At 36.2% G+C, this 26,075-nt stretch overlaps 1 protein-coding gene across 2 annotated transcripts in view; it reads right to left on the reverse strand.

Moving 5' to 3' along the window:
- LOC150093032 (dual specificity protein phosphatase CDC14A-like) overlaps positions 1-26,075 on the reverse strand; it is a 382,808-nt gene that overhangs the window by 95,161 nt on the left and 261,572 nt on the right. For both annotated transcript variants that reach the window (XM_090413766.1, XM_090413767.1), the window contains one exon: positions 135-222. In XM_090413766.1, coding sequence (XP_090269892.1) covers positions 135-222 — 88 coding nt within the window. The remainder of the gene's footprint in view (positions 1-134; positions 223-26,075) is intronic.

A 26,075-nucleotide genomic window follows, 5' to 3' on the forward strand; every position in this document is an offset into this window, starting at 1 on the left:
CATTTAACATTTTTTAAACAGCTACAAAGCAAAACTTATATAGAAAATGCTATAAAAATGTTAAAAGTGTTATATAAAAGAGTAAATTTTTTTTTTAAAAATGTCATCTATTATTTTAAGCATTGGCATCTTACCGTTTTCAATCTTGCTTTTAGAATGAGGCCCACAGAAGGCAATAAATTTATTTGGCACAATCCAATTAAGATCTCCATTTTCTACACGCTATAATGACAAGAAAAAACGATTTTAAAGAGTGCACCCAGTTGAAAATAACCCATACTCATGCTTGTATTTACTTTATACTTAAAACATAAGCCACTTTTCTAGCAATATTTCCATAGAGTTAGCAAACTAGCCTATCTATCTATATATGGTTTTAACAAACATATCAAGAAACAAATATATGCCATCAGGTGGCATATGGTGGTAGGGCTGCATTTGGAGAGCTCTGAAAGCTAAGATGTTTAGTTTTAAAAAAATAGTGATATTAGTTAAAAATTGTGTTAGAATTAGACTGTTGTGTGATTAATTAGATTTAAGTTAAAAGTTTTGTTTTAAATATAGTCTTTTTGCAATATAGTCAATATAGTAATTTTGCACATCCACTTTCACATCATTTATTATTATTATGTGACACCTCCAGGGAGTCCAAAGACTCATCAAGGGAGAGTGTGCCAACAGCATCGAACGATTGACCCCTTCCAACTACTAACCATGCCCAAACATGTTTAACAACACTTTTTCCATGTTTGTGAGACATATGCATTACCAGAGGAAAATAGAATTTGGTTTGAAATTGATAGCAGTGGGAAAATGTGCTGAAAATGCTATGAAAGTGAGGATCAAAACTGCATGTCAGGTCAGAAGATTGAAGTAGTGGAAGGAACTGAGAATATGCATGAAAATTTGAGTAATATAATGGCAGATAGGATTAAAAGAGAAGTTAAAAGTGACATGAATAAGGAATAATAGTATGACAGATGTAAAGAAAAGAGTGAAGGGCTGGCTATAATAAAGGTGATAGCTCAGTTACGCAGAGTGACAGAGGACAAAGTGGGAGCTGCAATGAATGCAGATGTGTCTGGCGAGTGGGTCAGCAGATATCACAAAGAAAGACGTGCAAGATAAGAAAAAGCCATAGAAGATTTAGCAAGCAAGTCTTATATGGTGATTCTATCATAAGAGGTGTGAATGGTGAGACTGACAAAATCGTGCTGTCTAAGGGAGCAAAAATTAATGATGCTAGTGAGTCTATTGGGCATAAAAAGGGAAAGTGAAAGAGTTGATTGTTTTGGCTAGAATGAATGATTTGAAAGGAGAAAAGTATGGCATGAGAGAGAACATGAAGGAATTACTGGAAGTAGCAAAAGAAAAGAGAGCGAGAGAGTTAAGATAGTGAGTATATTGCCGTGGCTGAGAAGGAGGGCCATAATAGTGAATGATTCAATTAGTAGGTTATGCAGGAGGAGTGGTGTAGAGTTTGTGGAGTGAGTTTGATGGGCGAAAGGACTTATACAAGAAGGATGGTTTGAATTTGAATGGATTTGGTGTTAAGTCTGGAAAAAGTGTTGTTGAATGAAGTGAAAGTGGATGTGAAAAATCAGGGAAGATAGAGATTTTTTTTTTGGGGGGGGGGAGAGCTGTTAAGGAGATATATAGACATCAGGGAGGCAGTTGAATGCAAGAATGTGTATAAATACCTAAGTTAGTACCACCAGTCTAAGTCTAAGTCTAAAGTGTCAGGATAGTAATCGGACTTTTGCACTTTATGTACATTAATGCCAGGAACATTAGGAACAAAGGGGAGGAATTTTTGGCATTAGTTAGTTTATTCTGGCATGATAGTGATACCAGATGGAATTCTAATCAGTAACCTGCAGCATGGATATAGAATTGGTGAGATGGATAGGAAGGGGGTTGATGCGACATATATCAGAGAGTAGTTTATTCAGGAGTAGAGTCCAGAAGAAGGCCTGTGTCTAGGCATGCTGCAGGGCTCTGTTCTTGAACAGATGCTGTTTAATTTGTATGCTAATGATATAGGAAAGGATCTGAGAGGAACAATTCAGCTGTTTGCCAATGATGTAAAGTTGGGTGGAACAATAGTTAATACAGATGATGATAAAATTTTGCCGGATGATTTGGATAGACTGGCAGTCTGGGCAAAGGATAATGAATATCAGTTTAATGTGGCAAAATGTAAGGTTATGAGTTTTGGGGTGAAAACATTATCAGCTGTTTACCACATTGATGAAACTCTACTCCATGAAATTGATGAAGCCAGAGATTTGGGAGTGTTAGTGAATATGGATATATAGTTTAGAGGGCACATAGCAAAAGTGACTAAAGCAGCTCATCTGATTACTTGATTACTGAAGAATACCTTGATGAGCAGAGACAAGCAGTTATTATTCCTCTTCATCAAGCCAAGAATCCATCTTGACTACTGCATGCAGATCTGGTCACCAGGGTTTCTTGGCAATGAGGAAGAGGTGGAGAGGAACCAGTGGCAAGTGACCATGATGGTACCAGATCTATAGAATGAATCTTACGAGAACAGGTTGAAGATTTGTGGGTTACAGAAATTGGCTGACAAGTGGAAAAGGGATGATATGATTCAGGCACAAATTACTGAAAGGTTTTTACAAGATTAACACACAGGAAATTTTTCAATTAGGTCATCCCTGGGACCTGAGGTACAGCAGCAAACAAATTAATCCAAACACTCACATTTTAAAGGAAAATTTTAATTTTGCAAGAAAATAAGTACAAAAAAATTAAACTCCAACTATACCTAATAATTTATATGTGCTCCTCTGTTCTAATAAGTTCATTAATTTGCTTAGGCATGGACTCTACCAACATAAAACACATTTTTCTTATTTCTGAATCTTGAAACCATACTTTTATAATGGATAAAATTAAGTTATCCTTTATATAACAATTTAATTTTCCAAGTCTCTTTTCCATTTTTACCCACAAATTTTCTATTGGGTTAATGTCAGGAGAGTTAGCTGGCCACTGAAGAAATTGGATGTTGTGATTTTTGAGGAACTCTCACTTTTTTTGAAGTATGGCCATGTATCAAGATTCTGTTGAAAGATGAGTTCTTTATCTTTCTGGATCTGTGGGACCACACTTTTTTCTCCAATATTTTTATGTATTGGTCACTTTTCATCATACTGTCAACAGACACAAGTGATTCTGGACCATCATGTGTAAAACTACCTCACAACATAAATTTAAGATGCCAAGAAATTATGTTCTTTTTTTAATCCTTTATCCAAGTATAAAAACTTTCAACATCTATCTCTAATCCAGGGTATATTAGTAATAAGGTATGACATCTTTTGGCTACTTGTATATGGAAATATGACTTCTGCATTACTTCAACCTTGGTATCACTTCTGGGTCTCGCTCCCACTGGTGAGACCTCAATAAATGTTGAACCCAGTCTGGGTTGTGACCCTTCCCATAATGCAGAGCATTATACATATCCATAAAGATATGTGATTTGGGATATTAAGGCAAGTGATGTGAAGTCATTATCCTCTATATATGAGTTGCCCAGTTATGAAGTTACTTCATGCAAAAACTTTGTTTGCTTACACACTTGGATAAAGTTTTAAATCAAGAATATAATTTCTTGGCCTTTAATTTATAGTATAATGAAGTGAAAAAAAAACTTTCAAAGGCCTCAGAACATCTTTTTTGCTGGGTGTTTAGGAGCTTGTTGAAGGTGAGTTGGGAGAAGTTTTCTGAGTTGTGAACATAGGGTACTTGCTCTCCTTGTACAAAGAAATAGTTCTCATCTGAGAATATGACCTACTTCTACTTCTCAACAGTCCAATCTTTGTACGCTTTTGCCCACTCCGGCATCTTTTTCTACATAGTCTTCGTCAACAGTTGTTTCTTTTTTGGTCCGCGAGCAGTCTTCTCTGCTTCCAACAATTTTCGACAAACTGTCATGTCAAAAACATTAATTCCACTAGCTGCCAAGTCTCCATTTAAGTCTACAGCAGACAATCTTGGATTCATTTTGCCTTTCCTAACTAGTAAATAATCTTGAGTAAGTGTAGTATATGGAACATTCATATACTTAGCCACTTCCTGAGTCATTAGCTGGAGGCAGAACAGAAACATCTTTAATCCCTCTGACACTATAATCAGTTCTAGCAATCTTTGAGTTTACATTACTTCTGTCACATGATGCTCAATAAATTGGTTTCATTCTTCTCATGAAATTTTTCCACTACCCAACTATTATTCTGACAATTAAAGTCATATATGATGATTACTTGTTTAGCACCCATCAGGTTGATTTGGTGAGTCTTTTGTTATCACCAGCAACTGATCCATTATGTCTGTAAGAACATTCTGCTGTGTATTTTGATCTTGTAAGTCTCCACCAAACATCAGATAGCTTCAGACTCGCTGCTACATGGGAAATTGCATTCACAGCCATAGATTTCTATCCTAATTGGACTCAAGTCATCTATCACTTCTTCTTGTCTATTCTTCTTAAAAATACTGTACCTCTTACACTTAAAACCAGTCTGTATATTTACCTCTGAAAGCCAGGTTTACTAATTTATACAGAATAAAAGAGAAGTTAAAAACACTATATTAGCTGTAAACACAACAATGTTCAAACCAATTTCAACTTATGGATCTGGCAGCTGAGTTAGAAATAAAACAGTTGATGAAAAACACCACGGATATGAGAATTCTGTAAAAAATTATGGGAATATGGTAGTGTCAATCGCAGAACCATGTTAAAAATTATTATATCAGGAAGAACACACGTGTTGAACAGATTATTTTATTAATTACTAACAAAATGTTAGTTGGTCGAAACTTGACGTTTCGACCCCTGTATCGAGGTCATCATCGTAAGAATACAAGTGTATAAGGAACCAAGCTACATGCTCATGCCCTGTATATCGGTAAACTAAATCTACGTAGTTAATTAATCCTTTTCTCTAGCCTGACCTCTAGTGATAAAAAAAAAAATTAATACATTAAAAAAATAAAGTAAAATAAAATAAATAAAAATAAATAAATAACTAATTAAATACAACTACAATAAACTGCTAAAGTCCTCATGTATTAATATTCTTCTGGATAGTTCTGATTGTTATATGATTTCTTTCAGTTGTTGTTGGATGTTACAAACACTTCACCAGGTTGTCTTCTTGTAGTGGGATTTTTTATCGCTAATTTAGTACTAATACATGAGGACTTTAGCAGTTTATTGTAGTTGTATTTAATTAGTTATTTATTTTTATTTATTTTATTTTACTTTATTTTATTTTTTTATGTATTAATTTTTTTTATTTTTTATATCACTAGAGATCAGGCTAGGGAAAAGGATTAATTAACTAGTTTACCGGTATACATGGCATGAGCATGTAGCATGGTTCCTTATACACTTGTATAAGGAACCATGATGATGATGACCTCGATACAGGGATCGAAACGTCAAGTTTTATTTTGTTAGTAATTAATAAAATAATCTGTTAAACACGTGTGTTTTTGTGTCCCTAAATTTACAAATATGAGTGCTGATCACTGTGTAACCTTAAAAGAAAGAATCATCATAATCCATGGAGAACCCACAAACAGTGCAGCCTCTACGGTAGCTAAAGATACGTGTTTCCTTGTTAACGAATCGACTAGCCTTTTTGAAACAATGTAGAGACAGCAACGTAATACCCAACTGCATTAAACTAAAGAAGAAGTTTAAATCAGCCAAAGCCCTCCATATTTATGCCCGGTTGGAAAAAGCCTTGTTACGAGAACAAATCCACGAGGCACGTAAAAATCTAGCATCCACCCAAGCCAAAGTTCTACAACTTAAATTTGAGCTATCCGGCTACGTTATTCCAGAAATTTGGGAGATTTTAGATAGGATCACAGACGACTTGGCCAAGCACTTATTACTGAAAAACAAAGAAAAATTAGTAATGAAATTTCAAGCCCTACAACAACAGAAAAGCACAAGACCATCAAGACGCCATAACGAACGGAACAGCCAATCACAAATTGATATCATAAGGAGTAGCCAATCGCCCACAAAAGAAGTTAGGAGCAACCAACCACCATCGGACCACTGCCTGGTTATCAACCAATCAAACCACAATCTTACCTAAGATGAACTCTCGCTGCTAAAGAAAGGTTTGAACTATGCCATTGCTCCGAGGTCAGTGAACAAACTTGATATTATGTATCATATTGAGAGAGGTTTATGATCCCTCCCCACCATTTTGGCTGATAAAATACGAATGGAAACATCGTGTATACTAAATTCAAACAAAAAACTAAGCACCAACTTAAACAAAACCGAAAATCTAGCCCTTAAATCCTTAAAAAAATAACCAAGACATTATAATCACAAAAGCAGATAAAGGCAATGCCGCTGTCCTTTTAGACCGTACAACATACATACATTGAAAAAATGAACCATTTGATGTCGGACCACAACACCTACCAAATGGTAAACTACAACCCCACAAAACGTAACAAAAAGAAAACAACTGAATTAATCAAATCCGTCCACACATGGCCCGAAGAAACAACAAAAAAATTAATACCTCATTATGCCTGTGCACCCAGAATTTATGATCTGCCAAAAATACACAAATCAGGCACACCACTACGTCTGATTGTTGAAGGAATTGACAGCCCAAATTATCACTTAGCCAAAAAATTAGCAGGTCAGTCCCCTTCCTACATAAAAAATACACAACATTTCATTAGTAAAATTAAAAACATTACACTCAACGACCAAGATTTATTAGTCAGCTTTGACATAACTTCCCTTTTCATCAATGTCCCAATCAATGACACTATCTTGCTCCTACAGAACACATTTCAACACGACACTACAGCCCTCTTTGCCCACGTACTCCACTCTGGATATTTCATGTGGCAAAACAGTTTTTACCTTCAAAAAGAAGGTACTGCCATGGGCTCACCACTCCCTCCCCCCAATAGCTAACTTTTATATGGAAGACTTTGAGCAACGTGCTCTAGAGACAGCATGTCTAAAGCCCAAAATTTGGCTCAGATACGTCGGCGACATTTTCGCCATTCGGCCCCACAGCTGCGAAGCTCTAAATACGTTCCTTAGCCACCTAAACAAACAACACAAACATATCTAATTCACCATTGAAATGGAAAAAAACAACTCTCTTCTTTTCCTAGACACACTTGTCACACGTCTTCCCTCTGGCTGTCTCTCCTTCTCAGTCTGCCGCAAACCTACCCACACACAGGCCAATACATATACAAAATTCTTACCACCACCCAACACAAAAACTAGGGGTCATAAGCACCCTTAAACACAGAGCTCAAACCATTTGTTCAAGCTCTTAACCATGAATATAAGACCATCAAACATACCTTTATAAAAAATGGATACAGTATAAAAACTATTCACAAGATCCTCCATAAAGATACCAGTAAGAACAAAAAAGATTTCAGGAATGCAATTGCCATTCCTTATGTTAGAGGCATTTCTGAAAAAATAGACAGAACACTATGCAAATACAACATTAAAACCACCTTTAAACCCCCAAATAAGTTAAGACACCTACTCAGTTCTTCTAACGATCCTCTTCCACACCTAGCCCACGTAGGGGTATACAAAATACAATGCACATGTAACAAACCATACATAGGGGAAACAGGGCAAACCATCCCAATCAGACAAGACGAACACAAACGACACATTAAATACCTCCATTTTGAAAAAACCGGCCTTTCTGACCATACACTCCAAACATACCACAGAATTGATTGTTAAAATATCAAGCCCCTACACCGCACCAAAACCTGGTTTGAGAGAAAATTTAAAGAGTCATGTGAAATGCTCAAACACAACCCAAATCTCTAACAAAAATGATGGCCTAACCATTTGAAGAATGTGGAGGACCCATCTACAACCTATATAACAACCTAAACTAGTCATAAAAAATCCCACTACAAGAAGACAACCTGGTGAAGTGTTTGTAACATCCAACAACAACTGAAAGAAATCATACAACAATCAGAACTATCCAGAAGAATATTAACACATGAGGACTTTAGCGTTTTATTGTAGTTGTATTTAATTAGTTATTTATTTAATTTTTATTTATTTTATTTTACTTTATTATTTTTTTTTCATGTATTAATTTTTTATTTATTTATTTTTAATCACTAGAGGTCAGGCTAGGTAAAAGGATTAATTAATTACGTAGATTTAATTTACCGGTATACAGGGTATGAGCATGTAGCTTGGTTCCTTATACACTTGTATTCTTCCGATGATGACCTCGATACAGGGGTCGAAACGTCAAGTTTTATTTTATTAGTAATTAATAAAATAATCTGTTCAACACGTGTGTTTTTGTGTCCCTAAATTTACAAATATGAGTGCTGATCACCGTGTAACCTTAAAGAAAGAATATCAGGAAGAAATTGCAACTGTAGCATTCAGGAATGTGTGAATAGAGCTAATGAATCTTGGGTAGTATGGTTACTTAAACAGGATTGGGGGGGGGGGGGAGTTAACAAAACAGGTGTTTGATGCCAGGATGGCTGGGGGATATGAATATGGCCTATGAATAGGAAGTTAATAATAATGTAAGTTATTCATGTAATATTATCATTGCATCCTGTACACTGCCTTCAGGGTATATATCAGAAATTTGATGAAGGTGATTGTTTGTAGGGGATATAGAAATGGCTGAGTCATAAGCAAGCAGATTTCAATGAAAATGAGTCCCCCACCCTTTAGCTAACTTTTACATGGAACACTTTGAATCATGATACTTACCACATCTATGTACAAGCCCTTAGTGTGGTTATGCCTTGTTGATGATGTGTTTGCCATTTGATCCCATAGACAAGTCACCTTCGATTCTTTTGTTTCCTACTTACCCAGAATTTGCTTCGTAGTAGAAAAAGAATCTAATAACTGTTTGCTTTTTCTTTGTACATTACTCGCCCTGCTTTCGAATTCACCATCTTCTTCCATTTATAGAAAACACACACACACACACACACACGCCCACACGCGCGCACACACACATACACGAGAGAGAGAGAGAGAGAGTTCCATAAATAATCATATCATCATCTAACCCAGTGTTTCTCAAACTTCAGGTATCTGCTTACCCCTTCTTAAATTTTCATTATTACCAAGTACCACTAATTAAATAATTAAAAAATAAAGTCATTAATTAAAATATAAATTAATTAAAATTTATAAATTCATTTAAAATATTAATTAAAATTAAATATCTATTTTATTTGAATTTATATGTTCATGTAAACAAAAAATATGATTTATTTTTAAATTTTGGCTCTCTAGAGATGTCAGACGACACCCTCATCAATTTCATTTGATCCAGATGCAATATCAATGTTTTCTTGTTGCCTACAGCTACTTGTATTTGCTATATTGCTCTCTTTTGGGGGTTTCATAAATCCAATCTTTAACCAATGATCCATACGTAAGAATTTGAAAGCTAAAAAAATAATGTATTTACTCGAATATAGCTCTAACTTTTTTCCTAAAATTAAAGCTAAAAAATCGTGTTGCGAGATACGTCCGGGAATTTTCAGAAACTAAAGTTTTCAGAAAAAAAACTGAAAATGGTGCGACTTACCAAGAAGCTCCTACTCGCTATCACTACTTTTGGCATCAAGAACAGTTTCTTTGTGTGTATCGTCAAAGTCATCAACCCAAATAGCGTCATCTTCTTTCCCATTATTTCAAAAAAAAATTACCAGTAATTTACAAGACTTGAGATATGTAGAGCAGGGAAGAACTGCATATGATTGGTGCGGTATTAACAAAAGATCGCACGAACCAAAGACAAATTAGCATTTCAACAATTGAGTTGAAATGCTAATTCCCTTCAACCGAATTCCATATTATCTGAAACACATTCACTATATGTTTCTTAGTTTTAACACGTTAACGACGGGGGTGGTATCAAGCAAAACGTATGTTCCACCGGCAACATATGGTTTTGCTTGAGCAGTTTCTGTTGGAGGGGGAGGATGCGATTCATTAGTTAGTGCCGTTTTATCCCGGTTGTCTCTAATTGCACTGTTTGTTGAAAAATATAATGACTCCTTTAACTAAAAAAATTTTAAATTAGCAACTCTGATCTGCTCTCCTAAGGATAAACTCGATATCCTGGAGTGTATGAAGTTCTATGTGACTGTGACTTGGCTTACTATGAGCAGATAGGAATATCTGTTAACATCTGTCTTGGAGAACATAAAAAAATACGTTCGCTAACATTATTATGGCAAGTCAGGACTGACAGACCATGCTTTGGTATACCCGTTCGCACAGGATTAGATGGGGAAAAAAACAACAAATACCTTTATAGAAGTCATTACATGTCAGAAAGATTCTTTTTAGAGTCAGCCATGGCTATGAAGCATTCTCTTAAGCAAAAAAGTAAGGTTGCATTAATTTGTCAAAAATTTGGGATACTGTTATCTTATGACCAACTCCTCTATAACTGTAATACTTCTTTTTTACAACATTAGAGTGCACCAAATTAGGAATTTAGATCTTTTGTCCATTATAATTTGAATTGTTTCATTTACTCATTGTTGTGTGTTAAACCGTAACTATGAAAATTGCATGTAAATACACATGCATGCATATGCAATGAACGGCAAGACTTAAAAAACAGATATCAACTACATTACTGAAGTCGACTTTTCCCAACTATGGAGTGAGACAGACACATGCACACGCACGCACGCACGCACACACACACACGCACGCACGCACGCACGCACGCACACACACACACACACACACACGCACACACACACACACACACAGAGAGAGAGAGAGAGAGAGAAAGCAAAGTATAAACCAGTTAATAATTTTTTTTTTTTTTTTATAATTTAGTTGGTTTGGGATGTCCTTCTTTCTTAATCCTCCTCTTTTACCTTTTATGGTGTCAAGGTAAGTATTCTTGTAACCACAACTGTACTCGAGGATAAGGTGGTTAGACCTATACCTCCTTGGTGTGTCCTATGTCTGTAAATACGTGTGTTCATGGAATAAGAAGTAGGAACTTCCTAACTCACCTTTCATCGAAATAGACCCACTAAAGGTTCCTCACGTCACTGACGGGAATCGAATCCAGGTCTTCCTGACTAAAGGGCTTCGTCTATACTGACTGAGCTACAGAGGCTCAGTTTGGGATGTAATACTGTTAAAATAAGTTATGGTTAGGTCTGTGAGTTACAGAAATTAGCCGATAAGCAAAAAAAAAAAAAAAAAAAAAAAGAATGTAAGGATTTAATGGAAACATATAAGTTATTAAAAGGGTTTTATATATATGGTAAAGAAATCTTACAGTATGTTAACTGGAGAGAGAACAAGGACTCACCTCTTTAGGTTATTTTAGGGTGTGATTAACAAGTTAGGACTAGATCTTTTGTTAGGGAAAGTTTTGAACGAGTGGAGGTTGCCAGAGGTAGCCACAAGTGCTCTGCCAGTAAATGAGTTTAAGAAGTATGCTATGCATTGTGGTTAGTGTGGACTTCCAACAATAAGTCTTTGTACTTCATAAATATGGTTGTGTAATAAAAATAATGTTTAGCTTTCTCTTTCAAAATATTTCTTTTGTAATTTCAGTTTAGGTACACAAAACTTAATTTCCCCTTTCAAGCCTTTAATGCCGATGACTTCACAATTTACTGTCGCTCTGCAATATTGAGGATCATTGAAATACAACTTCAACAAGCAGTCAATCATGTCTCTTCATGGGCTTTTTTGCCATGGGTTCAGGTTCTCTGGCAGAAAAAAAATGTCTGTGTATGCTTCAGCCAGAAGCACACTCTTCACCCCAATCCTGATTTAAGAATGAGACAAACTGTTATCCCACTAGCCTCCAAGACCAACTTCTTTGGACTCATCTCTGACAGAAAGCTACATTCTTTACACACATTTGTCATCTTTGGGCAAAGTGCCAAAAAAAGCATTGGACATCCTTCACACTCTATCTTCTACAGAGTAGGGTGCTAAATTGATGTTCCTTGCTCCACATCTATCTTGATTGAAAGCTTCATTATGGTTCCCAGGTTAACAGTTTTGCTAGTGAGAGCCTGTTCCAGTGGTTGGACCCCTATCAATCATCAGAGTATCTGGATAGTTAACAGTGATTTCCACACATCACCCATTCAACGTATTTATGTTCAATCAAATGGATCTCCTCTATCACTTAGATGAAAACAATTGTCTCTTAATTATGCCCTAAAAATAAAGTCCCTTCCAGATCATTCTACATGGACTAATCTTTTTTGTCTACTTTGCGAGTTCCAATATCACTCACTCACTCACTCTCTCACACACACACACACACACACACACACACACACACAGACACACAGACACACACACACACACACACACACACACACACACACACACACACACATCAGACCGCCATGATTACTGCACCAAACAAAACAGCATTCCACAATGTCAGGCTTGCACTCCCTCTCGCTTTGTCAACTACAGATGTCTCATACACCATCTGTCTACCTTCAATTGTTCAGTGCACACAGTTCTTAATCATGTATACTGATGGTTCAAGATCAGAGAGCTCTGTTGTCTGTACTGTCATGTTTCCTTACATTACTCTCTCCAACCAGATCCTACTCAATTGCAGTAATTATACAGCAGAGTTGAATGCCATTCAGCTCACACTTACACATATAAAAGAAAACTCCTACTGAAAGTGTGTAATTTATACAGATTCTTTGAGTTCCCTACAGGCTATTTCATCTCCAGTATATAATCCACATCCAGTGCTTGGTGGCAGGAAGCGCTGACAAACAAATTGCATGAGATTAAGCCTAAAATTAAGAATTGGCAGTCTAGTCAACATAGGAAATGAAGAGAGAGAGTTGTTCTTGCTAGACTCCACATAGGTCACAGTCATCTTATGCATCTTATTTATGGGCTGATGACTCACCTATATGTGAGAAATCCAACACCCATCTCAACATTAGTCATATTCTAGTGGAGTGTCAGTGCTTCACACGAGAGATGAATGACATTTTACTTATTTGACTGAGCCCTGTATACTTGAGCAGATGTTATCACACTCAGACAAACTGCATGACATTTTTAAATTTTTACAAAGAATTAATTTATTCAAACACATTTGATTGTAAATTTCTTTATATATAGATACTGGACTGTAGATATTAAACCTTGTGCATACATTTTATTTACTCATTTATCTTATAACTATTTATTAATACCTTTCTTTTAGTGTTACATGGTGATCAGCATTCATTTTAGTAAAGTTATGAAGACTACACCTGTGTTAGGAATAATTACTTTAATTTCCTGACATTTCGACCTTCATATCAAGGTCATCATCTGGAGTATACACATATACATGCAAAGACAAGTTACATTACATTTCTAACAGTAAGCCAGAGTGACAATGATCTGATCAATCGTTATTACTACTGGCCTGACCTCTAGCGAAAAAAAAAACTACATCATAGCTATATTCTATTTATAACATCATCAGAGAACAAATTCATATAGATAGTTTTAATACAGCAAAGCGGTGGCCTAATTCATAATTTTACAATAGTGTTATATTAGAGTTATAATCCTGGATTGATTATAGTCCTAATTATAATTAACTCTTAGACCAAAATGTTAAGTGGGTAGAATATGTGCCATCCATTCTTGGGATTTTTAGACCACCATTGTTGTTAAAATTAGGATGGCTGTTAAAAATTTAACAACCACCCTAATTGTTGTTAGGGTGGCTGTTAAATTTCTCCATTCATCACAGGCCTCCTTGAATTTATGCTCATACCATGTTTTTGTGTGATGTAAACAGGTGCATTCCAATCAATTCTATGTTCAGGGCCTGATCAGAAATGACAGATTTACCATAGTTATAAAATTTAATATGCTGTTTATGTTCCTTTTTTTCTGATAGGAATTATGCATCCCGTTTCACCTATATCAGGCAAATTACAGGTGCAATGAATACGGTATACTCCAAGGTGAGTCAGTGGAAGAAGTGAATCCTTGGATGAGTTGAATCATCATCATTAGTGTTCTGTCTCTTGACAGGTCCAACGGTATAACTCAGCAGATTCTCTTCCCCCAATTTCCTTTGTCTCTTGCTTCCTCCTTCATTTCCTGATATCTTCTTTTCCCCATTATATCATCAAGCATCATTAGTCGTCGTTGCTTCCTTCAATTTTCCCTTCTATAATTCTTTTCAGTAGGCTGTCTCCTCTTAATACATGTCCTATCCAGTTATGCTTTCTTCTTCTTCTTATGGTCTTTAGTAAATTCCTTTCTTCTTCAACTCTTTGTAATACTTCTTCATTGGTGATTTTTTCAGTCCACTTTATTTTCTCCATTCTTCTCCATAACCATATTTCAAATGCCTCCAACATTTTAACTTCTTTCTTCCTAATTGTCCATGTTTCTGACCCATATAAGGTCATACTCCAAATATAGCACTTAATAAGCCTTATCTTTAGATTTTTATTCATTTTATTAATAAACAAATTTTTCTTGCTATAAAAGACATATTTTCCTTTGTTAATTCTTTCTTTTATTTCCATGTCACATTTTCCATTTTCTTGTATTATACTACCAAGGTATTTGTATTGTCTCACTTGCTCTACACTTTCTCCATTCATCATCACCTTGATACTTCCTGGTTTCCTGGAGACTCTCGTCACTTTTGTTTTCTTTGCGTTAATTTTCATACCATATTTCTTGCATATATTTTCAAATTTTTGCATTAGGTGCTGTAGTTTATCTTCGGTATTAGCTAATATTGCTTGATCATCTGCAAATCTAATATTCTGTATTGTTCTTCCTCCAATAGTGATTCTTCTTTCCTCTTCATAAAATGCTTCTTTTATCATTTCTTCTGCAAATATATTGAAGAGCGTCGGTAACAGGCAATATCCCTGTCTTACACCTCTGCCAATCACACATTTTTTAGTTTTTCCTACTTTTGTCTTTATTATGGCCGTCTGGTTCATATATAATTCAGCTATTAACCTTGGATCTCTCCAATCTAAACCTACTTTGCATAATATTTCCATCAGATTTTCCCATTTCATCATGTCAAATGCTTTTTCAAGGTCGATGAAACAAATATAAACTTCTTTATTTACTTCTATATTCCTTTCGCATATGGTCCTCATTACTCCAATTGCATCTCTGGTTCCTCTGTCTTTTCTAAATCCAAATTAATCATCCCCCAGGAAATACTCCACTCTATTATACAATCTTTGATTTAATATTCTTAGCAGTACTTTGGAGGCATGTGAGAGTATGCTTATAGTTCTGTAGTCACTGCACTTAGCAGGATTGCTTTTCTTTTCTATTGGTATAAGAATACTCTCTGTGAAATCTTTAGGCCATACTCCTGTTTTGTAAATGAGGTTGCAGAGTTTCCATGTTTCTGTTATACCTTTGTTCTCCAGTTGTTTTAGGATTTCACTAGGTATTCCATCCACTCCTTCCATCTTTCCACTTTTTAATTCCTTAATTGCTGTTTCTACTTCTCTCTTTAGTATTTCAGGACCTCTTTCTTCTGTTGAGATTTCATTTTGCTCTTCCAATTCGATTTTTGTTGGTCTTTCATTTTTTGCGTAAAGTTCTTCGATGTATTCCTTATATCTTTTGCCCTGTATTTCAATATCATAAATCAGTTTTCCTTGCTTATCTTCTAATGGCAGATTTCTTATGCTTTTTTTAATATTTGTAATTTCTTTTGCTTTTTCAAACATTTTATCATATTGTCCTTTTTTTCCATTTCTTCAATTTCTTTACATTCTGTTTTTAACCATTTCTCTCTTGTTTTATCAGTTTCTCTTCTCAGTTCATTATTTAATACTTTGTATTTTCTTCTTCCCTCTTCAGTGTTTACATTTTTCCATCTTCTTCTTTCTTCCATTTTTCTTATCATTTCATTTGTAATCCATGGCTTTTTCATTCTTTTCCCTTCGACAAAACCTTTCTCACCAGCAGCTGTTTCATATATCAAGTTTTTCAGTTGATTTCATTTTGCATTAACATCCATAGTTTCTTCAGATATATTCTCTTTGTTCCTTATTTTCTTTTCCAGTTCTTCTCTGAATTTCCTACCTGCATCTCCTTTGAGTTTTTCTAGGTTCCACCTTTTCTTGCTTTTTTTACCTTTGTTTATTTTCTTATATCATATTCTTAATTCCATAACAAGCAAATTATGGTCTGAGTCAATATCAGCTCCTGGATATGTTGATATCCTTTTTACACTGTTTCTGTACCTGTTTTGTATTAACATATAATCAATCTAGTATCTTGCGATATCACCTGGCATTTTCCATGTATATCTTCTTCTCTTTGGAAGTTTAAACCAAGTATTAACAATGATTAGTTTGTGTCTTTTGCAAAACTCTATAAGTCTTTCACCTCTCTCATTCTTTTTTCCAAGGCCATATCTTCCTGTTATTCCTTTCTCTACCTTTTCACCTACCATCGCATTCCAGTCTCCCATCCAGATGGTACACCTTTTAGTTCTGTCTTCTTCCATTATCTCTTCTATTTGATTATATATCTCTTCTACTTCATTTTCATCATGATCACTTGTGGGCATATATATCTGTATAATCATTATGTCCACAGGCTTTGCTTTCAGTTTAATCATAATCACCCTGTCACTTTTATATATTATTTTTTCTACTGAATTTTTAACTTTTTCATTCAAAACAAATGCTACTCCATTTTACCCCTGTGTTCTACAGGAATATATAATTCTATAACCATGAGTTGAATGTTTTTTAATTTTGCAAGAGATTTAAAGGTGGCATTAAGGTTGTATTCTGTTTATTTTATCTGATATACCTTTAATGTATGAAACGGCAATAGTTTTATTGTATTCTAGTTTATTTTTATTTATAAATGGAGTCTTATGAAGAATTTTGTTGATAGTATTTTGTCTGTAGTCATTTTTCAAGAAGGTATTAATTCATGTTTAAGTACTTGTTCACTGGAGCAGATCTTCAAAGCTCTGGTTCTTTTTTAGTGTGTTAATAACATCTACTTTTTGTGTAGGGTGGTGGTAGGAGTTTATATGTATATATTGGCCAGTATATATAAGCTGACAGTAAACAGTGAAGGAAAGACTGCCTGAAGGAAGATGTGCGACAAGCATATCCAAAAAGGGAAATGAGTTCTGACTTTCAATTTCAATTGTAAATTGCACGTGTTTGCCACCTTAATGCCACCTTTAAGCCATCCTCAAAATTAAAAAACTTATTCAACTTATCCAAGGATCCTCCTCTCCATGTGGGGCACCTGTTCGTGGTGGAGGGGACCTCTCAGTGATGGTACTGACCCTTTTCATTCTTCCTCTTTTTCTTTACTTTATTTCCAATATTCTTGGCTCTGCTTCTCCTGAATCTTTTTCCCTATCCTTTTTTCCTGATCACCATCACTGGAATCCATCGTCCTCCCGCCGTATTTGCCATGCGGTGTGACCTGTGGACATCCAGAAAGGGGGATCCTGGTAGTCTTGTACTACTTTGGCCCCTACTTTGGCAAGACGGGCAGTCCTGGATGGCCCAGCCAAGATCAATCGGCTAGTGGGCTTGCCTGCAAGGGTCAAAGGTGTTGCAGTAAGTCTCTCACCCCATGGTCCATGATCGGAATCCTAGACCTGCTGTAGTGCCCATATAGCGTCCAGGATAGCCCTAGCATTTCACTCCTCAGTGCAGTCTTTGCATGCCGGGCAGTAGACATCCATGTGTGACTCCATGGTGGGTGGGGAGCTCTGGTGCCAAACTGAAAACTCCTTGAGCATGAATCCTTCAACCTTTTCAGGGATCCTAACAAAGTCCCAACCAAGTACTGATACTGTAGATACAGCATATGGAAACAGAAGAAAGAAACAAAAGTTATCGGATATGAACATAAATGTACCAACCTTTTTAATCATTCATGCAACAGGTGAAAAGCCAATTGTGAAAATTTCACCCTTCTTTATTCAAAAAGGTTTAGAAGGCCTGGCAGGACCTGCCAAAACTGTTAAGAAATTGCATTCTAGTGATATCCTTGTGGAAACACTGTGTCAGCAACATTCCGAAAACTACTGAGAGCAAAGACAATAGGTGGAATACAAATTGCAGTAACACCTCATAGAACACTCAATTCCAGTAGAGGAGTGATATCAGGATGGAATCACCTTGATTTTCCTGATGAGGAGATATGTTCAGAGCTTAAAGATCAAGGAGTGACTGGTATGAGGCACATCCTGATATGTATGGATGGTCACTTGGTTTCAACCAAGAACATCATCCTTACTTTTAATACACCTAGGCCTCCGACATCTGTAAAAGCAGGATATCTCAGCTGTCCTGTTAGAATGTACATCCCTAACCCGCTGAGATGCTTTAAATGTCAGAGATATGGACATGCCTAAACTGCCTGTCGTCTTTCCACTACCTGTGCCCAATGTGGTAGTAAAGAACATGATAACAAATCTTGCTGTGCAAAAAAAGCTAAAGTGTCAACTGTCGGGGAAATCATCCAGCTTATTCTCGTGCATGTCAGAAATAGAAAGATGAAAAAGAGATACAAAAAATTAAAACAGAACAAAACATAACATATCAGGATGCAAAAAGAAAGCTGGCCACCATTACACCTGTTCTGAGATCCTCTTATGCCGAAAAAGTAACAATTAAAAAAGTGCCAACAGCAACTCAAACGTGTATGTCTGTTCCACCATCTGATAATTTCACCATACCTGAACTTTGTGATCACAGGTGCTTCTCTGTTGAGCACATTAATCACAAGACCTCTGGACTTACTCCAGAGACAACTTCAAAAATGGTCCCAGTCAATGAAAACTCACCTGTCAAAAAAAATTACAGCAAAATATCACTCAAAGATAAACCACCATACACTTGCACAGAAAAAATGAATACCTCGGTACCTACTGAAAGTAAACTATACCAACTGACCCTAACACATTTGATGTTTTGAACTCTCTACCAGAGGAAGAGATGGACATTGGCCATCCATACTTCCCTAAAACAGTGGATAAATATAAATCTGACAAAGGTAAGTCCTCAACCTCCTGAAAACCTGACAAGTCAATAAAATCAAAACAACAGGAAAATTTTACAATGGAACTGTCGTGGAATTCGCCAGAATATCGATGATATCAAGATGTTGTTGCAGAAACACAAACCTTTCTCGTTCTGTCTACAGGAAACGTACTTAAGACCCAATGAGGACGTACCTTTAGGAATTTCACTGTTGTATGTAAAGACAGAACTGGAGGTGGTCCTGCTCATGGAGGAGTAGCTATCCTAGTTGGCAGTCATATTCCTTTCCACCATGTCCAGCTTAATACTACTCTGGAAGCAGGAGCAATTCGGCTCTCTGTGGGATTTCTTGTTACAATATGTTCAATTTATTTATTGCCGAGTGCTGAGTTAAATGAAATTGATCTTGACAATCTTATTTTGCAACTGCCTGAACCCATACTTTTGATGGGTGACTTTAATGGTCACAATACTCTGTGGGGTACTGCCATCACTATTCATATTCATATTCTGCAATTGATTGTACAATTTCCCCTTCCATTCTTTCACTGTTCACATGGGATGTTGAAGAGAACATATACAGAAGCGATCACCTCCCTGTTCTATGCACAATGTCTTCACAAGAACCATGTTCACCCACACGAATACCTATATGGAAAATGGACCAGGCTGATTGGTTTTTCTCATTTTGCAAAATTTAATGCTGATACTATCAGTCAAACACCTGTCAATGAAGCAGTAAAGTATATAACAGAGTGCCGTTATATACTTTGTCCAGTAACATTGTCCAGGCAGCAGCAGTAGCAGCCTACATCCCGAAAACATCATCTCAGTTTCAGTGGTGTATTTAAGTATTTGATGCCCCCAGAAAGTGCCACCCCTCATGACCTGCCTATGGGCAGGTCATGAGGGGGGCGGCAAATACAAGTGGAATTTTATAGCAAAAGTTGCTATAAAATTCCACTTGCTTCACATCACGTAACTTTCTTCTGGTTGGTGTCATTTTCAATTTTTGGACAAAGTGGAAATTATTTCCGTCCATCCCTCACGAAGACTCTGAGAGGCATCGTCACGAGCTGACCAACGAGTAGGCGAAGGACGTTTGATTACTTTCGCAAAAGTTTCCAAGTGCTTTCTTAGAACACTCCACCGATGTGTTGAAGATGTGAAAAATACGTACAGTTTCTGAAGGACATCAAAAAATGCAGAAGAGTATGGACAGGATTTGGCAGCGCAAGTACCAATTTGAGACAGAGAATATCCAGCGCACGGTATGAATTCTGCCAATGGATTTATTTCAAGAATTCTTGCTTGCATTCCTGTGTACTTGCCTGACATGTTACTAGCATTATCATGTGCCTGCCCTCTGCAATTTGCTACATCAATTCCAAGCTCGTTTAGTGAAGTCAGTACCGCCTCTTGTGACTCTTCAGATTTGTGACTTACGTTAGGAATGAAACGCAAGAAACGCTCCATAGAAGTTCCATGTTCTTTCACATATCGTACAATGAAGGACAGCTGATCAACATGAGACAAGTCTAGTGTTGAGTCAACACTTATGAAATAGTACTACGCTATTTTAAGTTCTTCCACAATAAATCTGATTACTTTCTTGCCCATTATTTTGATAAATTCCTCATTTGTGGCAAAGGAAAGATAGGAAACAAAACTTTTTCCTTTTTTTTTTCCGATTTTGGCAATGTGCTCAGCAAGAAAGGGATCAAATTCACTAATCTGTAGTACCTTTGTGTCAAGAGAAACTGATTACATGCCAATATGCTTGCAGACTAAACTTACAATGAGGAAAAGAAAAATATTTCTCTACTTGTGAGTAGATGTGGCATATAAGGAACATGCTATAACTAAAAAATGAGAGCCTGGAAATTTCCGCCGCACCTCAAAATTTGCCGCTCTAGGCTCAGGCCTATACCTAAATACGCTACTGCTCAGTTTTCATTCTATCCAAAGCCTTGGTGGAAACCAGAATGTCAGACAGCCAAAAAAGATCAACACAGAGCATGGGGCATATTTTGTGGATACCACACCACATGAAACATAATAGCTTTCAAGCATGCTCGAGCCAAAGCACATCATGTGAGATGTCAGAGGAAAAAACAATCATGGATCCAATTAATCAAATGACCAGTCCAAAAATTGTATGGGATAAAATCCGGAAAATGAAAGGCAGGTATAGTACACATTGTTTGTCTACCTTAGACCATAATGGAAGTGTTATTGCTGATCCCAAAGCTATTGCAGACACTTTGGGAGAAACTTTTGCTAGAATCTCAGCAACAGCTTCATATTGTTCATACTAAATTTTTGATACTGAAAGTGCAGCAAGAGAAACAAAGGCTTAATTTTTCTACCAACATTCTTCAGCCATTTATTGAGGAACTAAAAAGCGCTCTTCTACAATCTCATCCTAGTGCAGTAGGGCCTGATGACAAATTCTTGACATAAGTCAATTGTCATTACTATCCCAAAACCAGGAAAAGATACAACACAAGCAAATAATTATCAACCCATAGCTCTGACCAGCTGTCTTTGAAGGACATTAGAAAGCAACAGTATTAGAAAGCAACAGTCTTCTCTCCAGTACACAGTGTGGTTTCCATAGACATCATTCAACTTTAGACCATTTGGTTAGTTTAGAAACTTTTATAAGAGATGCATTTCTGAAGTGAGAACATCTCGTTTCAGTTTTCTTTGACATGGAGAAAGCTTATGACAGCCTAGAGATATGGCATATTAAAAGACCTCTATAACCTAGGTCTCAAAGGACACCTCCCTGTATTTATTAAAAACTTTCTGTCCAGGCGAACTTTCCAAGTCAGAGTGAGAAGTACGCTATCTCGACCATATCATCAAGAACAAGGTGTTCCCCAAGGCTGTCTTACGTGTGACTCTTTTTGCTATTAAAATTAACTCAATCATTGAACAGCTTCCTCCCACTGTAGACAATGCTCTATTATATGTTGATAACTTCACAATTTACTGTCACTCATGTAACATGAGGGTAATTGAAAGACAACTTCAGCAGGCAATTGATCATGACTCTCTGTGGGTTCTTGATAATGAGTTTAGGTTTTCAACAGAAAAAATGTCTGTGTACACTTCAGTTGAAAACACACTCATCACCCAGATCCTGAATTAAGAATGGGACATACTGTTATTCCAGTATCTACAGAACCCAAGTTCTTGGGACTCATCTTTGACAGAAAACTTACATTTCTAGCACACATTCGTGAACTAAGAAAGTACAAAAAAATTTTGAACCTCATTCGCACTCTATACTCTACTGAGTGGGGTGCTGATCGAACTTCATTGCTCCATCTTTATCGTGCACTTATACGTTCAAATGAATTATGGGTCCCAAGTCCATGGTTCTGCAAGACAGAGTAACTTACAATGATTGGATTCCATCCATCATCAGGGTATACAGATAGCTACTGGTGCCTTTCGCACCTCACCCACTCAAAGTCTTTGTTTACGCAAATGAACTGGCTCTATCACTTTGACGGAAACAGTTATCTCTTAATTATGACCTAAAAATAAAATCTCTCCCAGATCATCCTATATGGACTAGTATCCTCTCTCTGCATTGGGAAGCTCAATATCACACACATCAAACTGCTATACGTCCTTTTGGTATGCGTGTTAAAGAAACTGTGCAAGCTGTTGGTATAAATGTTGACAACATTAGCTACACTAAACATAACAGCATCCCTGTGGCAGGTTTGCACACCATCCTGCAACCTCCACTTTGTCAGCCACAGAAATCTTATACTCCATCATCCATCTACCTGCAATTGTTTAATGCACCCAGAGCAGCACATGCTGATTTTTTACCCATCTGTACTGATGGTTCAAGAACTAATACCTCTGTTTGCTGTGCTGCTGTGTTTCCTCACATTATTATCTCAAATCCGATCCCACCAGACTGCAGTAATTATACAGCAGAGTTACATGCCATTCAGCTTGCACTTGTGCATATAAAAGAAAACTACTACCAAAAGTGTATAATTTACACAGACTCATTAAGCTCTTTACAGGCTATCTCCTCTCCTATGTATAATCCACATCCAGTACTTTATGAGGTGCTACACGTTTCACAAAATGAAAATCCTTAATTTTGATGTTCAGTTCTGCTGGATTCCCAGCCACATTGGAATTAAGAGAAATAAGGTTGCAGCTGCAGCTGCTAAATCAGCTCATATCTTTTCCACATACTGTTTGACAGTTCCATATACAGACTGCAGACAGCTTATAAGATCAAAGCTAATTTCTCAGTGGGAGTCAACATGGCAAGAAACATTGACAAACAAATTATGACATTAAACCTGAAATTAAGCACTGGCATTCTAGTCAACGTACAAAGAGAAGGGAGGAGGTTGTTCTTGCTAGACTCTGCATAGGTCACAGTCACCTTATGCATTCTTATTTACTGAGATCTGATGATCCTCCCATATGTGAAAAATGCAATACGCATCTCACTATTTATCATAATCTGGTAGAGTGTCAACAATTTACATAAGAATTATGTATTACTGTAGGCCTTGATCTTGTATATTTGTGTCACCCCATTGTAATTTTGTAATATGTAAATACCACAATGCTAAACTTAATTTTTATGCATATATACTGTATAATAATTCCTTTCTGACTCTTTATGTATTAGTATAATAACATTGGTTGTAATATACTATATGTAGATACTGCTTTCCTTGACGTGTTTTGTATATGCATATGTTAACCTGTACTGTTATCTATTGTTGTACTGCTGAAACCTGTGCAGTAATTTTGTTTATATCTAGATACTGCATTGTTTAACTTAAATTTTGTATATGCATTTTATTTACTAGTTTATTTTTCGACTAATCATATATTGCTGTAGGACACCTTATCTATTTGTGTACCTTCTAGTAATTTTGTTGATAAATTCTGTTTATACTGCATTGCTAAATTTAATTTTCATCCATGCATATTGTATAATAATCCCTTTTTGCCTATTTTTCTACTGCTGTAAAAACATTTGTTATAATTTTACATATATGTAGATACTGCATTTCTTGGCTTGGTGTTGCGTGTTTTGTGTATTAACTTATATTGTTAATTATTTTTGTACTACCTTAATAACCTCTGACCTTGTGTGTTGCTGTGCTGTCTGCAACAGTTCTGTTTATCTGTAGATGCTGCTTTGTGCTAAATTTTTGTATAGACATATTGTTTACAATTTTCTGTAACTGCTTATGTATAGTTATAACCTGAATGAATGAAGTGGGATAGGTGAATGAAGAGTGAATGAATGGGATAGGTTGCCAGTCTGTTGCAGGTAACATGACTGTGAATGAATTCAAAGCAAAGTATGACAGATACTGCACAAATGCTGGGTAGTGCTTGATATGATGTTTAGGACTTCCCTCAAAGTATAAAGACTCTATGGAGTAGCCAGTAATAATAATAATAATAACAAAAGAAGTTAACAAAACAAAAGTGCCAATAAATTAGTCTATCCATCTATATGTACTTTTAACAAACATATCAAGAAATAATAAATCACAAACATTATACACACCAGTTATCTACTATATTACTTGAATGGCATTTCCACAATCATTGCAAGAGTGAGGAAATTAAGATAATGTCACACTTACTAGCACCTGCCTATAAACAAAATAAATGACAACAACCTCAACAATCAGAAGTTTAGCAGCAAGATGGAACTACTTTCATTAGTTCTGAATGTGTTGTAATGAAGCTATCTGCAGTAATAAAAATTATTATTCTTTATTGTTGTGAATATGTGTGTCTAAGGTGACTGTCTGTCAACATTAATTGGCAGTCACTTCACTTCACTTTACTTTTTTTTTAAAAAAAAACACAGTAAAGTAAAGCACCCACTAAGTTCTTTTTCATTTACTTTTATTTAATGTGGATAAATGGGGTGAAGAAAAATACTACTACTACTGTAAGCTCACAGCAGTAGTATTTCTTTTACATCTTGAACAGTTCAATTCAAGATGAATTTTTAATGATGCTTTTGACACAGATTATTAGACACACATATTCACAAGAATAAAGAATAGTTTCTATTACTGCAAATATTTCATCAAAGTGATCTGCTGGAATGAAGATATTATCAAAAAACTGAAGACCCATTTTGGAAGAACTCCATGTTTCAATAGCCTACCAAAAATCCATAAAGAATAAGTCCCACTCAGACCCATAGTTGACTGCATAGATTCCCACATATCACCTAGCCAAATTCCTAGCTTGCCTTTTAAGCTCCCGCACAGGCCACATGAGCCTTTATGAAAAATTCATCTGAATTTCTGACGAAACTAAAAAAACCTAACCCTTCAGTATACAGACATCATGGTCAGTTTTGTTATCCAGTCCTTATTTACTACAAGGTAATAAGTAAATAAATAATTGGAGTGTTCCCTCAAGGCAGTCAAACTATTTGACTTTGTCATGCACTCAGGATATTTCATCTGCAGAAACCAATTCTACAAAAAGATCGAAGGAACTGTTCAGGAAAGCCCTTTGTCACCTACACTTGCCAATTTCTACTTAGACCTTCTTGAAGACTCCCTGTTCTCTTGCCAATAATAGCCTCAACCTTCCTTTTGAATTGACTATGTGGATGATGTGTTTCCATCTGGACAGATTCAGAAGAATTGCTAGAGACTTTCTTAACCAAAATCAACAGCCTACAACTTCACCATGGAAAAAAGAAAAGGATGGGAAATTAATCTTCCTGGACATCCTTCTTTCCTGTACTCCATCTGAAATACGACCTCTGTTCACTGTAAACCTACTCTCACAGGCTGGTAAATACAGTAAGATTCAGCATATCATCCATCTCAAAAAATAGGCATTCAAATCTTTCCTCAATACAACACGTCAACTGCTCCAATTCCCAAGCCCTCTCAACAAGAACCGAACACCAT

The sequence above is a fragment of the Typopeltis vanoorti genome, chromosome 24 (genome assembly GCF_054136105.1).
Source record: "Typopeltis vanoorti isolate ZY-2024b chromosome 24, IOZ_Tvanoo_1.0, whole genome shotgun sequence".
Lineage (NCBI taxonomy): Eukaryota > Metazoa > Arthropoda > Arachnida > Uropygi > Thelyphonidae > Typopeltis > Typopeltis vanoorti.